Raw genomic sequence first — 15341 nt, 5'->3', positions numbered from 1 at the left:
ACGCTTGGATGGCTGAGGGAATGAGGAAAAGCAGCATACTAGTAGCATTAGCGCTTGAAAAGAAAATTGATACTCACTTTTTTCAAGGGTTTTTATTCATGCCTGTAATTATTTTTTATTTATCATTAATCAAGTGAATTACTTTAATTTATTTTACATTTATTTTCATTATTTGTTTTTTATTTTAACACTATTCTTTGTGACATAGTCTCCATTTGTATTCTCCTTATTGATGAGGAATAAGTAAACCTGCTACTTCCTACTCCTTTGCAGACATGCTGCAAACAAATTATCATTACGTTTTGGGGGGGGATTGGCACAATTACTAATTAAATGTATCCTTTAAAGACACGATAAACTAGTTTTATTCTTCCTACCTTCTCAAACTAGCCTCAATAGCACACACAAACATATAACATTCATCTCTAATACATGCAAATCTGAAAAAACAAACAGGAACTCACCTAAGCTGCACACGTCTGCGTTAAACCTTCCGTTCAGGTGTGTGTTGCACCATGCATGTGTGTCCACAGGACCACCTTCTAAACTCAAAAAATATTTTCCCCGCCTACAGGCACATTTGGGCCTCTGGCGGTCCAGTTATATATTGATGATGTAGTCGTAAAGCTTGAACTCTGATGCCAATAAAGAGAAGTCTCGTCAACCTTTGGAATCAGGAAGTGATCAAGGTCATAACAGGCTGCCAACAACTACAGCATGTATTATTAGTAGTAGCAGCCACAGCCATGTATAAACATATATATCGCCGTGAAAAGATGTTAATATTACAGCCTTGTGGAAAACAATATGTAAACAAGACATGACTTACTCTCTTCCGTGGTAACATTGATGTCATTCTTTTTTTCCTTATACAGCATCCTTTTTCAAAATGCATTTGTACCGTACTTTCAAGCCAAATGCTTCTTGTAAATGTTCCTTCGTAGAAGTCATCGGTGAAATGATCACTCTTCGTCTCTGCACTTGCTTTGTACATTTTTGTCTGAAACCTTCCTCTTTTGGAAAAGAAAACAGATAACACTTTACAATAAGGTACATAAACTTACATCGTGAATGAGAAACGAACCTACCTAACCCTAACCACTAATCACTAGTTCCTCAGTATCTACTGTATTTTTATGTACCTTATTGTAAAGTGAAACCAGAAAACAAGCATACAATAGTACTCAAATGTATGATGAACATCCAGCAGCAACACAACATTTTGATTAAAAAAACATACACTGAACCAAGTTCAGGATTCTCCTTGAGAAGTGTTTGTTTAGGGGCTGCACGGTGGTCGAGTGGTTAGTGCGCAGCCCTCACAGCTAGGAGACCAGGGTTCAATTCCACCCTCGGCCATCTCTGTGTGGAGTTTGCATGTTCTCCCCGTGCATGCGTGGGTTTTCTCCAGGTACTCCGGTTTCCTCCCACATTCCAAAAACATGCTAGGTTAATTGGCGACTCCAAATTGTCCATAGGTATGAATGTGAGTGTGAATGGTTGTTTGTCTATATGTGCCCTGTGATTGGCTGGCCACCAGTCCAGGGTAGACAGCTGGGATAGGCCCCGCAACCCACGTGAGGAAAAGCGGTAGAAAATGAATGAATGAAGTGTTTGTTTACTCTGAGAGGTGGCACCCCGATGACGTCACTTCCAGAAATGAGACTGAACAGCAAAACCTAGCATGAAATGTACTGGTAATTTTTGCAAATTTACCGTTGGCTTTGAAAAATAAACAATGTACAACACAATTACATATTTCAGCAATGTTGATCATCATATCAGGGACTCTGTAAGTGTGAAGTGTACCCCTTATATGCTGTAAGCTCGGGGCTTACCAGGATGTCCATTTCTGGTAATTTCTGAATCAAGCAATGAGCAACCCCAAATGACTGGAAATAGTACATTGGCCAGCAGCCAACGGGAAAGCAGTGACACTGAAAGCCAATTGAGGTCTAGTATTGCCCCCGAAATGACCAGAAGAAGGCACGGCTGTGAGTCTTCAGACAGATTTATTTCTCTTAAATGTCAAAAGCACGACATGTTGCGACACAACGAGGCGTCATGCGGCGGCTGGACAAAAGTGCTTGTCGTCTTCAAAAACAGAAATTGTTGACGGTCGCACTGGCAATGTTTTTTCGTATGTGACTGCCAAGTCAACACAACAAAAGAGGTCTCTTTGACAAGAGTGTCTCCAGGTGGACTCGTCATTCCCAATGGAGGGTGCAATGGCAGTGAGACAGCTGATCTCAAAATACTGCAGTGGATATTAGCAGATTCGATTGTCTCATACAACACGTTGACACACGTTGACATGTACATGTACATGCACGCTTCCATACATTCAAACCTTATTGTTGTTTCTTCTTTAATATACTATATATAGATATACATATATACTATATATATATGTGTGTGTGTTTGTGTGTATATATATATATATGGTGACATTTGACAACATAGGAAAACACTCTTGTACCGCTTTACAACAAGGGTAACCTTATGACTTTCCCACAAAGGACTATGCAAAACTAAAAAAAACACCTGATCTGAAGCAAGAAGCCATTTTTTATTTGCTGCTGGCTATTTGGCACCTGATCTACTTACATATACAGGTGGTCATGGGGTGACGTACCAGTGCCGTTCCTAGATTCCGATGTAGAGTTAATCGGTTCCAGACGTGACTGTGAATGAGTGAATTTCCGCAAAGTAGGATTTCTTATTTATAAATGAAATATTTTCATAGTTAGAGCATTTAAAAAAAAAATCTAAATATGTTTATTAATATAATTAGTGCCCTCAACACATGAAAAAACACCCCTATAGTCACCTTTACACTTGTATTACCCAGTAAAGTAGGCATAATAAAAGAAAATAAGGCATTTAAGACATAAATATGATTTGTGTTTGTTGCTATAAATGTGTTCCCATGGGTTACAACCACAATAGTCACCTGTGATTTTATTCAGGATTATCGTGAGATAATGTTGCTCCGGCCATCAAGTCTGGTGCTTGTGTGTCTCACCGTACATTACAGTAACATTACTGACACCCAGTGACCAATGTGCAACATGTGTCTTCTGAATGCCTTCTATTTGTAATTTGGTTCATTTAACCATTATTATGCTCGAAAAATATGGTTTAAAAAAATTAACTAATAATAATAGACTATATTCAACCATGAAACTGCAAGATGTATTAATTAACGCAAAGTATTTATGTATTTATATATGCAGCAATAAAAGAACTAAATACAAGAAATAAATGAAACAGTAATAAAATAATAGCACTATATAAGAGGAGCAGATTATAAAGAGTTTTGTCATTTCTGAATGTCTTTGAACGTGACATGTGTCCTGACTGTGCAGGGAGGACATTTGATGATTTTGCTGATGTTGTTTTGGCAAAGTTGCGTCCGACAGTAGCCCAATGTTGAGAGTGGTGTGGCTGTGCGTCACCAATATGAGGTTTTTCATGAATTGACGGTGTTACGTACGTAACCACGAGACGACCAAACTCGGAATGACGTAAACCAAGGAGCACCTGTACGTGACAACTGTCGTATGTCACATTTTTACAGCAACATCATGCTGGGTTAGCTTATTTGTTGAAGAAAAATAAAATGATCCAACTTCTATCAAAGTCTGTGACCGACTGATGGATCGATGGCAGGATTTACACACGGCGAACATTCATATGGGTACCCTTATTGAAAAGTGCTACCTAAAACTCCTGAAGTCTAAAAGCAGTAGTCGGGAATACAAAACAAACAGGACCACACCACATTGACACATTTTCTAGCGTCATAGACCATCAAATTGTGTCAAAGGTGCTATTATATAATAGCCGAGACACAATACAGTACAGTACAGTACAGTCAAAAGTGAAGAACGTCTACATGAAGGCACGAGTAGAGACAAGGGAGCACTGAGGACTGCTACGTCACAACGAAGTACGACTGGGCTAAAGGGTGTATGATTTATGTACATATTGTATCACATCTGGTCATACCTCATTTATCATCACTTATAGTATAATAGCAGTGGATTCACGTCAAATGTGTCCTCTCAGAAGGCAGTTTGAGCTGATGATGGAGGAGCTGCCTCAGTTTTCCGCTGGAGTCTCTTTGGCAGCAGCCGCAGCTACAAAGACCATAAAATCCATGTTTCATATCCCAGAGTGAAGCTGCATTATGGATGTGTGTTCAGAGGGGTGAGGCAGAGGTGAGAGGAGCTGACAGGGGAAGTGAAAAGTTCACCTTACCCTTTGAGACGATGAGATTTTCCTCCTGCGCCTCCTCATCTCCAGGGGCCCTGAAGAGAAAAAGAGGACGCATAAGTCGCCATGGTAACCAGATATGTCAAACAACATAACAGAAGCGCTTTTGGGGTCGGCGGGGTCAGCATACCTGGGCTTCTGGTTGATACTGCAGCGGCACCGTCGACCTTGAAGAATAACACACTGATTCATTCAACTATTATGTAGTACATAGTAGTACATAGTAGTAGAGATCGCCGTACTCTAGTACCAGATATTGGCACTTGATGATTTACAGTAAAACACTACGCAAACTTCTTTTATCTGCACATTGATTCAGTCATCAGTCATGATGTGCTATATATATCACAATACTGACAGTTACTATGGTACCCATTATGTCATTGTATGGTCACCTTGTGCTTTGGTACATGACCAATAAAAAAAGCAAAAAAAAATATATTAGGAAAGCAGGAAGTGAACAAATGTAACAGTTACTGATTGTAAAAGTACCAGATGGAGGGGTAGGATTGAATAAGCTTTGCTTCTTCCTACTCCTTTTGGACATGTGGAACTGTGAACTGATTATGTGATGCACTCAGTTGTAATCAGATGCATGTTCAAATGAAATATGAGATACCATTACCATTGATATACATACTTATACTAGTTCTGTCAACAACAACAGCGGCGACACTAACAATATCACTGTCGCTTGGTTAATAATGGTTAAACAATGCACAGAAAAGGGGAATTACTACTATATTGTGTAATACAAGAGTAAAGGTAACTATAGGGGTGTTATTTTATGTGTAGATGGCTCTAATAATGTATAAAATATATTTAGAATGCTGTATTTATGTTTTCTATGCTGTAACTACAAAAAAGAATCCTAATTCGCGAAAATCGGGTCTGGAACTGATTAACCGAGTTAACGAGGGATTACTGTAATTTTAATCTAATATGGTTTGTTCATGCTGAACATAGACGTGTGCAACTTTCCAAATTGTACAGTTACCAGTATTATTTAATTGAATACTTATATGCAAATTTACATTTTTATTGAAATGTATTATTTTTAATTATTTTTATTCTAGTTTTATATTTTTTTATACATTTTATTTTACATATATTATTTAATTATCATATATATTATATATATAATAATATATAATATTTATTATTTTGAATGTATTATTATGAATATAAAATTAAATAGAACATATAATTTTCATTCATTATTGGTCATGCCTTTTTTTACTACTTTGTGGGTACTTTTTCTATATCTTATTTATTTTGTGTCTATTTGTGGCATCAGCTTAAAAGAAACATCATGTGAGCCACTGCCTATATAGCTGTATCTATCGTTAAAGAAATGTTGGATAATATCGGATATAATAAACGCTATCCAAGGCAAGAAGTGTATGAAACATAGCCTTTGCGAAGATAATAAATGTTATGTCCGATGTGTGAGATCACGGTCACAGTTTGCTTACTAAGGATGAGCAGGATTCCCAGTGTGAACAGCACCACAGCTAATGCCAGTCCACAAATCCTCAGGCTCTCGTAGTCTACATAGAACCAGAGACAACACTTGTTTTATTAACACGGCAACAGCTTCTGTTAATAGAAGCTATCGGTAGCAGTAAAACACGAGGCTTACCATAGACAAAGGGGTTGTCCTCCTTTTCCTTTTCATCTATAAAAACATATCACAGCATATAATTAGTCACACATTATCTGCACTGGTAAGAAGATGATTTAAGCTGCAGGGTGCCGGGCGGTCTGTACGGCATCAACAATCAACAATTCAAACGCGGTTGTGCAGTTGCGAGGAGTTCAGTCATCCAGGAGGAGCTCAGGGTAGAGCCGCTTTTCCTTCACAGTGAGAGGAGTCTGTTATGCCTCCCTGGTGAGGTGTTCCGGGCATGCCCAGTGGGTAGAAGGCCCCGGGGAAGACCTTGGAGGGATTATGTTTCACGGCTGGCCTGCGAACGCCTTGGTGTCCTCCTGGTGGAGCTGGAGGAGGTGGCCGAGGACAGGGAAGTCTGGGCTTCCCGACTGAGACTGCTGCCCCCATGACCCGGAGAATGGAATGGAATGGAACATACATACTGAACAGTGGTGTCCCGGTTAGCGCCATTAATCCGTTCCAAAAAGTCAGACTCAAACCAAAACGGACGCTAACCAAAACTAATTTTCCCATTGAACATAATGTAAATTCAATTAATAAGTGTGTTCTCGTGTTGAGTGCACTCACCCTGAACATCCACGTCTGCCACAGCTGATAGTCACCCACATGAGTGCCGGGCGGGGGGAAAAGAACACAAAAACAGCGTCAGCGTGTCAGCTGACGAGTCAACAACACCACAAGCATCAGACATCGTCTATTTGTGGGGTGTCATCGTTGTGTGACGCAGACTTCACACACTCTGTCTGTGTGACAAACACAACCAAAAAGGAGTTAATGCTGTTGCTCTCACTGAAGCATCAACAGCGCCCTCGTGTGGACGCTCAGCATCCATGCATGCCTGGAACCGTGTGGCAGTGTTGGAGTGACAGTGTTCCTGCGTGTGAGTGGAGGAGCACACTTACCAGCCACACACACCAGCAGCGAGGAGAGGAGGAGAGAAATAGTTTCCATGGCAACTGTTGATATAGGGCAAATAAAGAAAAAGAGTGAGGGACAAAATGCAAGAAAAGGTAGCACAAGCCACTGCATTAGGTACACCTGTTACATCCAAAACAACAACATTTTGTTTCCCCGTTGAGGATGTAGCGGGTCATTGAACACCTCACCAAGCAGTGTAAATACACATGATTATCAAAATATAAGATATACTCTAAATCTTACTCAACAAACATGCCAGTGTTGTGCAGAGAGGGACTCAGTAGCTGGAATAAGTCAAGGAATGTTCCGCAAATAGTAGACAATATCATCTACACCATGCACGGTGTACAGTATATCACATTGTCACGTGGGAGAGATGGGAAGAGTCGGTGGTATAAAACCAGAGTGCTCCTCTTAGTCTTTGAGTGGTGTTATTGATTAGCTTGTAATGTGTTATAGATGAAGCTCAGCAGCGGGCAGCATGAAGACAATAATTGGATTTGCATCCATCTGGGTGTTGGCGCTTAGCATCGGGTTCTGACCTCCGCCAAGGTCGAACAATGGAATCAGCAATCAATCAATAATTTAGTATTTTGATGCACACATGTTGTAACACAAGTCAAAGATCCTCTATAACACAAGGGCGCTCTTTGAGAATCTACTGCAAAAATAGTAGTCAAAGAGCCTTTATACAACAGGAGCACCCTGCTCTTTTTAAGATTACACTGCAGAGATTCTAATCAAAGATCCTCAAAGTGACAGGAGCACTCTGCTGTTTCCAAGGACCAACTGAAAAAATGTTAGTCAAAGATCCTCTATATGACGGGTGTGCTGTGTTGTTTTTAAGAATTTACGCCAAAAATACTAGTCAAAGATGCTTTATACAACAGGAGCACCCTGCGCTTTTTAAGAATCTACACCAAAAATACTAGTCGAAGATTCTTTATACAACAGGAGCACCCTGCTCTTTTTAAGATTCTACTGCAGAAATTCTAATCAAAGATCCTCTATATGACAGGAGCACTCTGCTGTTTTTAAGAATCTACTGGAAAAATACTAGTCAAAGATCCTCTATACAACAGGAGCACCCTGCTCTTTTTAAGAATCTACGCCAAAAATACTAGTCGAAGATTCTTCATACAACAGGAGCACCCTGCTCTTTTTAAGATTCTACTGCAGAAATTTGAATCAAAGATCCTCTATATGACAGGAGCACTCTGTTGTTTCCAAGGACCAACTGCAGAAATTCTCATCAAAGATCCTCTCTATGACAGGAGCACTCTGTTATTTCCAAGGACCAACTGCAGAAATTCTAATCAAAGATCATCTATATGACAGGAGCACTCTGTTGTTTCCAAGGACCAACTGCAGAAATTTTCATCAAAGATCCTCTCTATGACAGGAGCACTCTGTTATTTCCAAGGACCAACGCAGAAATTCTAATCAAAGATCATCTATATGACAGGAGCACTCTGCTGTTTTTAAGATTCTACTGCAGAAATTTGAATCAAAGATCCTCTATATGACAGGAGCACTCTGTTGTTTCCAAGGACCAACTGCAGAAATTTTCATCAAAGATCCTCTCTATGACAGGAGCACTCTGTTATTTCCAAGGACCAACGCAGAAATTCTAATCAAAGATCATCTATATGACAGGAGCACTGTGCAGTTTTGAAGATTCTACTGCAGAAATTTGAATCAAAGATCCTCTATATGACAGGAGCACTCTGTTGTTTCCAAGGACCAACTGTAAAAATGCTAGTCAAAGATCCTCTAAATGACAGGAGCACTTTGGTATTTTAAGGATCTACTGCAAATATGGAAGTCTAAGATCCTCTATGTGAGATGAGCGCTCTGCTCTTTTTCAAAAAGTGTTTACAATAGCGCTTGTCCACACTAGGGTCACGGGTTAGGTAGCCTATCCCAGCTGACTTTGGGTGAGAAGCGTTGTATAGGACAAGTTTAAAAAATCCACTGCAAAAATGCTTGTCAAAGATCCTCTATAAGACAGGTGCGTCATGCTGCTTTTCTTAAGAATAAACTGTAAAAACACCTGTCAAAGGTAGGTGCTCTATATCAGGGATTCTTAACTGGTGCCTCATGACCCCAAAGTGGGTCATGGGTCTTTACCTGGGCAAGAAAACTCATAATAATGTAATGACCAAATGTCCATGAATGCACCTCGCGGTCTTGTCTGTGCTATTGGCTTGCTACACCGCCACCTTTATGAGGGGAGGGGAAGGACATCGGGTGGGAACTTAACGTACCGTCCAGCCTACACACAGCTGCAGATATCTGCTGGAAAGGAGCACATCACAAATGGGGTGCTGGTGGATCACACAGCCAAAGCAGCTGAGAACCACGGCTCCAAAAGACAGACGTGCTCTGCTGTTTTTAAGAATCTACTGCCAGCCAAAGATCCTCACCATGGGAAGTGTCTTCTGCTGTTTGCTTTCCAAAGTTAGAAAGGCCTGAGGACACTTTTTTTTTTTTAAATCTCACATTAAGAGCCAACAAAGATGTTTCTTTTTCTGGCAGACATGAATCCTTGCACGCTCCCCACGGACGTCACATGACCTTGGCCTATTTCAGTAATGTAGGTTCCGTGCACATGCATCAGTCATGTCACACATACTGTACCCATTTATTTGGAACATCTGATATGACTTTAGAGCTGCATGGCGGACGAGTGGTTAGCGTGTAGAGCTCACAGCTCGGCGATCCGGGTTCAATTCCACCCTCGGCCGTCTCTGTGTGGAGTTTGCATGTTCTCCCCGTTTTCTCCAGGTACTCCGGTTTCCTCCCACATTCCAAAAACATGCTAGGTTAATTGGCGACTCCAAATTGTCCATAGGTATGAATGTGAGTGTGAATGGTTGTTTGTCTATATGAGCCCTGTGATTGGCTGGCCACCAGTCCAGGGTGTACCCCGCCTCATCCCCCCGCTGATCTATGCCCCCCCCCCCATCACTTCATTGCACTACTTCATTGCACTATTGTACATATTACTGTAATATCTTGTAGCATTCATAGATCATACTGTTTATAATTTATATAATCTGCAATAGCCATACTCTAGTCACTTCATTGCAATACTGTACATATTACTGTTATTATATATTGTCACATCCATACTGTTTATAATCTGTATAATCTACAATAGCCATATTCTAGTCATTTATATCCCTGTACATATCCTCACTGTATTATAGTCATAGCCTGTCATAGTTTTTTTACATAGATCTGTCTTTTTTTCTACATTTACTTACTACTAAGGTACTTATAATATTGCACTTCTGGTTGGATGCTAACTGCATTTTGTTGCCCTGTACAAGTGACATGAGCAATAACAATAAAGTTGAATCTAATCTAATCTAATCTAAAAAACAGCTGGGATAAGCGGTAAAAAAATGAATGAATGGAATGACATTCTTCCACTAAATTACTTTAGTTCCTGTTATATATTTACTTCTAATTTTCGTTTATAATTTATTTACGTATATTTTTAAATTACTCTTCCAAATGGGAAATCATTTTTGGTTGGCTTTCTCAGAAGGGAAACTCACTGTTTCCAAGTAGAAGCAACCTTGATTGGAAGAAGGCCACATTATTGATGTTCTATAATAATAATAATGCTGCTTCATTGTGTCATATTGACGAGGTTGAGGTCACACAGTATGATTCGATAAATATGTCTCATGTGCTTTAACGTTCCATCTGTCTGAGTTCATTTATGTCCATCAAGCCAGCAGGCTATTTGTCTGTCTTTAATTCTGTTACTGCATCAATCAGCAGCACTAGCCTTCCTGCCCACGTTCTATTTCTTCGTTGGATACTTTTTCAATAACACAATTAAAAGTATCGACTTCAGAAAGCATATTGGACTTTTAATTTGAAAATGAGAAACGCTACAAACCACAAAGTGAATCAAATGGTCAATAAGTAATGAGTTGTGATGAATGTAAAGGGATCTTATCCAGGAGTAGGCGGGGTTCTCCTGTGCACACCTGCTGCCAATTTGCCAATGACCTTTTCAAGCATGGCGGCCGAGAACCGTTTGTTGCCAGATTGTCCTTCAAGCACCCACATGCTTCATGCCTTCCGCTCAGCTCGGGTTCGCGTATATCGTGTCTATACCCCTGCTTATGGATTTTAAGCCTGGTCATTGGGAGTACTTTGTTTGTAACCTCAGCTCATTTTTCCTGCTCGATCTTTGGGGTCAAAGGTCATGTGTGATAGAAGAGTTTCAGCTAAAATGAAAGGAAAGGGATACAAAACTGTGGTGAGACCAGCCATGTTGTTTGGTGTAGAGACAGTGCCACTGAGGAAAAGACAGGAAGCAGAACTGGAGGTAGCAGAGATGAGGATGCTGAGGTTCTCATTGGGAGTGACCAGGATGGATAGGATCAGGAACACGAGAGTAGTTTTTGTGAGAGAGACAGATGCAAGACAGGTTTAGATGGAGGAAATTGATTTGCTATGGCGAACCCAGAAGGGAAAAGCCCAAAAATAAAGAAGAAGAAGACACTTTTGCTGCAATGTTTTTATATTTTGTTACATAGCTCAGCGTCTGTTGTGTTTTTGGTCATTTTTTTTCTGCTTTCTTGTCTTGTTTGTACTTTTACCCTGTTCTGGACAACATTCTCTGCAATAAACATATTGCTCAGGTCGTTTCTAACAGTGTACCTAATATTGTGTCTGTTTATCATTTCCCTCTGAAGTGCATGATTGAATATGTCAATAAACAGTTGTACTTGTGGGTGAAGCTCAAGGTCATAAATATATCCAAGCATGTTTGTATTGCTGCTCAACTGGAATGGATGCGCTGTATTTTTTTTTTTCCGGGGTAAATCCGTTTCTGTGTGTGTGTGTGTGTGCTTCTCAGATAAAATTATGCACGTCCCCGAACAAGTGTCCGCCTCATCCATCTTTGTGCGAGGCTCGCTGTGGAGCCGCAGCAATTTCCACAGTGAGGGGCTTCCCTGCTGCTGCTGGATAGACATGTCTAGAAAATGGCAGGCGGGGTTGATGGCGGCCTCGTAATGGGAGTTTCAGGGGATGAGGATGGACAGATGACAAGATGTGAGCAGGTGATGTCCGCTCTGGGGGACAACAAGGCTCCATTTGAGACCTTGAGAGCACTGGTGCAGTCATGAATTATGTCCTGATGTGATTATACTATTACAATATGGTTCCAGTCTGTCAGTCCTTCTAATTGCACTTGTAGCTTTGTCGTTTAGACTCGTGGGATCAGTAAAAACTGACTCTGTGTTACCAAGAAACAAAAGACCCACGACAGACAAAATGAGCATGGTGTCACAGCTGTGCAGCAAGTGCAAACGTGAATGCAGCAGTCGAACCCCGGGTTTTGAACACCCCAGTTTATGTATGTATTTTCCTACACGGTCATAGGGTTTTTGTACTGTTACATATTATTCATTCATTCATTTTCTACCGCTTATCCTTGCTGTCTTGGGGCAGATATAGATACATATAGACCAGGGGTCGGCAACCTTTATTATCAAAAGAGCCATTTTACCCACACGCTTACTAAAGGAAAACAGATAGGAGCCGCAAAACATAATTTAAAAACAATATCTTATAAACTTTTGAAAGTTTGAATCAGTTTTAACGCCAAATTTTTACACCAAATTGTTGCTTCTCGTCACATGTGAGCTCTTTGAGCTCATCCAATCACGAGTCAGAACTCATTCACTTCAATTCATTCAGGGTCTCACAGAAAGTCAGATTTAAAAAAAAAACTCATTAAAAAATGCATATTTTTTCCCATTAGGGTATTTTAAAAAAATACTTGAGCGTTGTGAAGGGAGCCACAACAAAGTGGCTGAAGAGCCACATGCGGCTCTGGAGCCAGGGGTTGCTGACCCCTGATATAGACAAACAACCATTCACACTCACATTCATACCTATGGAGAATTTGGAGTCGCCAATTAACCTAGCATGTTTTTGGAATGTGGGAGGAAACCGGAGTACCCATGCATGCACGGGGAGAACATGCTAACTCCACACAGATGGCCGAGGATGGCATCGAACTCCGGTCTCCTAGCTGTGTGCCCTACACACTAACCACTCTTAAATTCAGTCTATTGGCTTGGTGCATTTGCAGTCTGAGACAGCCTGTGACAGATTGTGATGGAATACTAGCGGCATCCAGAGTGAAAAGGATGTAATACACAATGCACACCTACGTGTGGCGCTGTAAACAGACACACGGTCGGAACCACATCACAGCTCAAAGTATAGAAGAAGAAAGAACGCATGCGCATAAGTCTATTGTCCTCCACTTTCTGAGGCTTGTCTAGACTTCTGACAAAATAGAATAACAGGTGGTTCATTTTGGTTGTCAAAGTTGTCCCACCAGTCGGAGTATAGCAGCAGTGACCTTTTGAAGGCCATAAAGCAGGGGTGGGCAAATATTTTGACTCATGGGCCGCATTGAGGCCCCCCGGAAAATTGTCAGGCGGGGGCAGAACATATATTTAACACACACACTATTTTATGCTTATAATTTTCCTTGAATTATTTGTATATATATTTTTTTTAATTTATATTCATTCATTCATTTTCTACCGCTTTTTCCTCACAAGGGTCGCGGGGGGTGCTGGAGCCTATCCCAGCAGTCTTCGGGCGGGGTACACCCCGGACTGGTCGCCAGCCAATCACAGGGCACATATAGACAAACAACCATTCACACTCACATTCATACCTATGGACAATTTGGAGTCGCCAATTAACCTAGCATGTTTTTGGAATGTGGGAGGAAACCGGAGTACCCGGAGAAAACCCACGCATGCACGGGGAGAACATGCAAACTCCACACAGAGATGGCCGAGGGTGGAATTGAACCCTGGTCTCCCAGCTGTGAGGTCTGCACGCTAACCACTCGACCGCCGTGCCCCTAATTCATACTTATTTAATTAATTTTTATTTTGTTCTCATGTCTCTTTTTTTCAGGAGCACTTTAAACATCATACCACATCAAACTATGTCATTTAATTTGACAGTTTTTTGTTTTACTAAATGAGAGATCTGACTTGCAAGTCTTGTTGCTAGTTTGTATGTTAAAAGTTGAAATACTTAGAAAGCAACTGGCGGGCCAGATTCAAACGCTTGCTAGACCGCATGTGGCTTTTATATATTAATATTATGTCTTATTTTCTCTTTTTATGTGTACTATGTTGGGTCATACAAGTGTAAATGTGACTATAGGGGTGTTATTTCATGTCTAGAGGGCTCTACTAATTTTAAAAACCGTATTTATTTGTGGAAAGTCACTTATCATGGTCGTGTATAGAACCAATTAACCGCGATCAACAAGGGATAACTGTACTACAAGTACTACAAGTTGTACTTCCATGTGATATACTTGGCTTTTATAGTCATGCAATGCACAATAGTCCATGTATCTCTATAGCAAGCGTGTGGATGCAGGTTTTGCACGAGACCACACCCTCTGACGTCACGGAACTGCATCTCTATCAGCATATGGAATACAAGAGATTGTTTCCAGATTGTTTCCGGAATCCACATCATGCAAAATGTCATGACATCACAGCTAGGGTTCCCCATGTTTACATCAACAAAATCTGGGACTCCCTATATACAGGCTGACGTCACCAGTGTTGCATTACCATGGCAACCACATCCTATATGTGCTTTTATCAGGAGGGCAATTGTCTCATGCGCCTAAATGATCGGAGGACTCACAAAGGAGGTCCACTCATTAAGCGAGGGAGGGGCGTGGCTCTCATTCGATCATTACGATAAGCAACAAAGATAACAAAGACAAAAAAAAAAAAGACCGGAAACGAAGCAGCACATGCATCACGTCATGCACCAATTATAATGCAACATCTCACCCGTGACGCCTCGCCTGCCCCATTCAACCTGTGGATGGTGATGCACGGCGGACGTCCGTGATCCACACATGCCCCCCCCCCCTCCCCACTCACCACCCTAGCCCACATCTGCATTATATAAGCGTCACGACTTGTTGTTGGCTCACTTTGTTTGCATTCATACCCTAACCTGCGACAATAACGAGGCTTTTTGCGTGGCGGACACTGCTGCAAGGGAAGACACACCCTCGTTGTGCACCACAAACAAACAAAACAAAACCTCATATGCGTTGTAGAAAAATCCAAATACATCATCTTTTGCATTGTAATCTCATATAAAGCAGATAATAACAGTCCAAATGATTATTTATAAACTTACCTCTTTTATCCAACAGGTCAATAAATGGATAATCCACCCACGGAAATCACTCAGCTGCTCTCAAAAATTCTTCTCATCTGTCAAAATGTGCACGCTGCCTGGCCCTGGAGGAGAAGAAGAAGAAGAAAAGAGATGGGATGGACAACAATATAATCTCCTGGAATGACTGCTTGTTTTTTTATTCATACTCACCCCCTCCTTCTCTCTCTCTCTCTCTCTCTCTCTCTCTCTCTCT

General features: G+C 40.9%; 1 protein-coding gene across 1 annotated transcript; it reads right to left on the bottom strand.

Annotated features, from left to right (window-relative positions):
• Positions 1–1993: 1993 nt before the first annotated feature.
• Positions 1994–15265, bottom strand: fxyd6 (FXYD domain containing ion transport regulator 6). The gene is made up of 8 exons (XM_058080881.1): positions 15107–15265; positions 6853–6906; positions 6518–6541; positions 5921–5956; positions 5754–5828; positions 4409–4445; positions 4264–4313; positions 1994–4142 (listed from the first exon to the last, which is right to left on the bottom strand). Exons 2-8 carry the CDS (start codon positions 6899–6901, stop codon positions 4105–4107), a joined length of 309 nt encoding a protein of 102 aa, XP_057936864.1. The 5' UTR covers positions 6902–6906; positions 15107–15265; the 3' UTR covers positions 1994–4104.
• Between the last annotated feature and the right edge of the window lie 76 nt (positions 15266–15341).

This window comes from Doryrhamphus excisus, chromosome 8, assembly GCF_030265055.1.
Source record: "Doryrhamphus excisus isolate RoL2022-K1 chromosome 8, RoL_Dexc_1.0, whole genome shotgun sequence".
In the NCBI taxonomy this organism is placed as follows: domain Eukaryota; kingdom Metazoa; phylum Chordata; class Actinopteri; order Syngnathiformes; family Syngnathidae; genus Doryrhamphus; species Doryrhamphus excisus.
The sequence above is the reverse complement of the archived record's forward strand: the minus strand, read 5'-3'. Positions and strand labels throughout refer to the sequence as shown.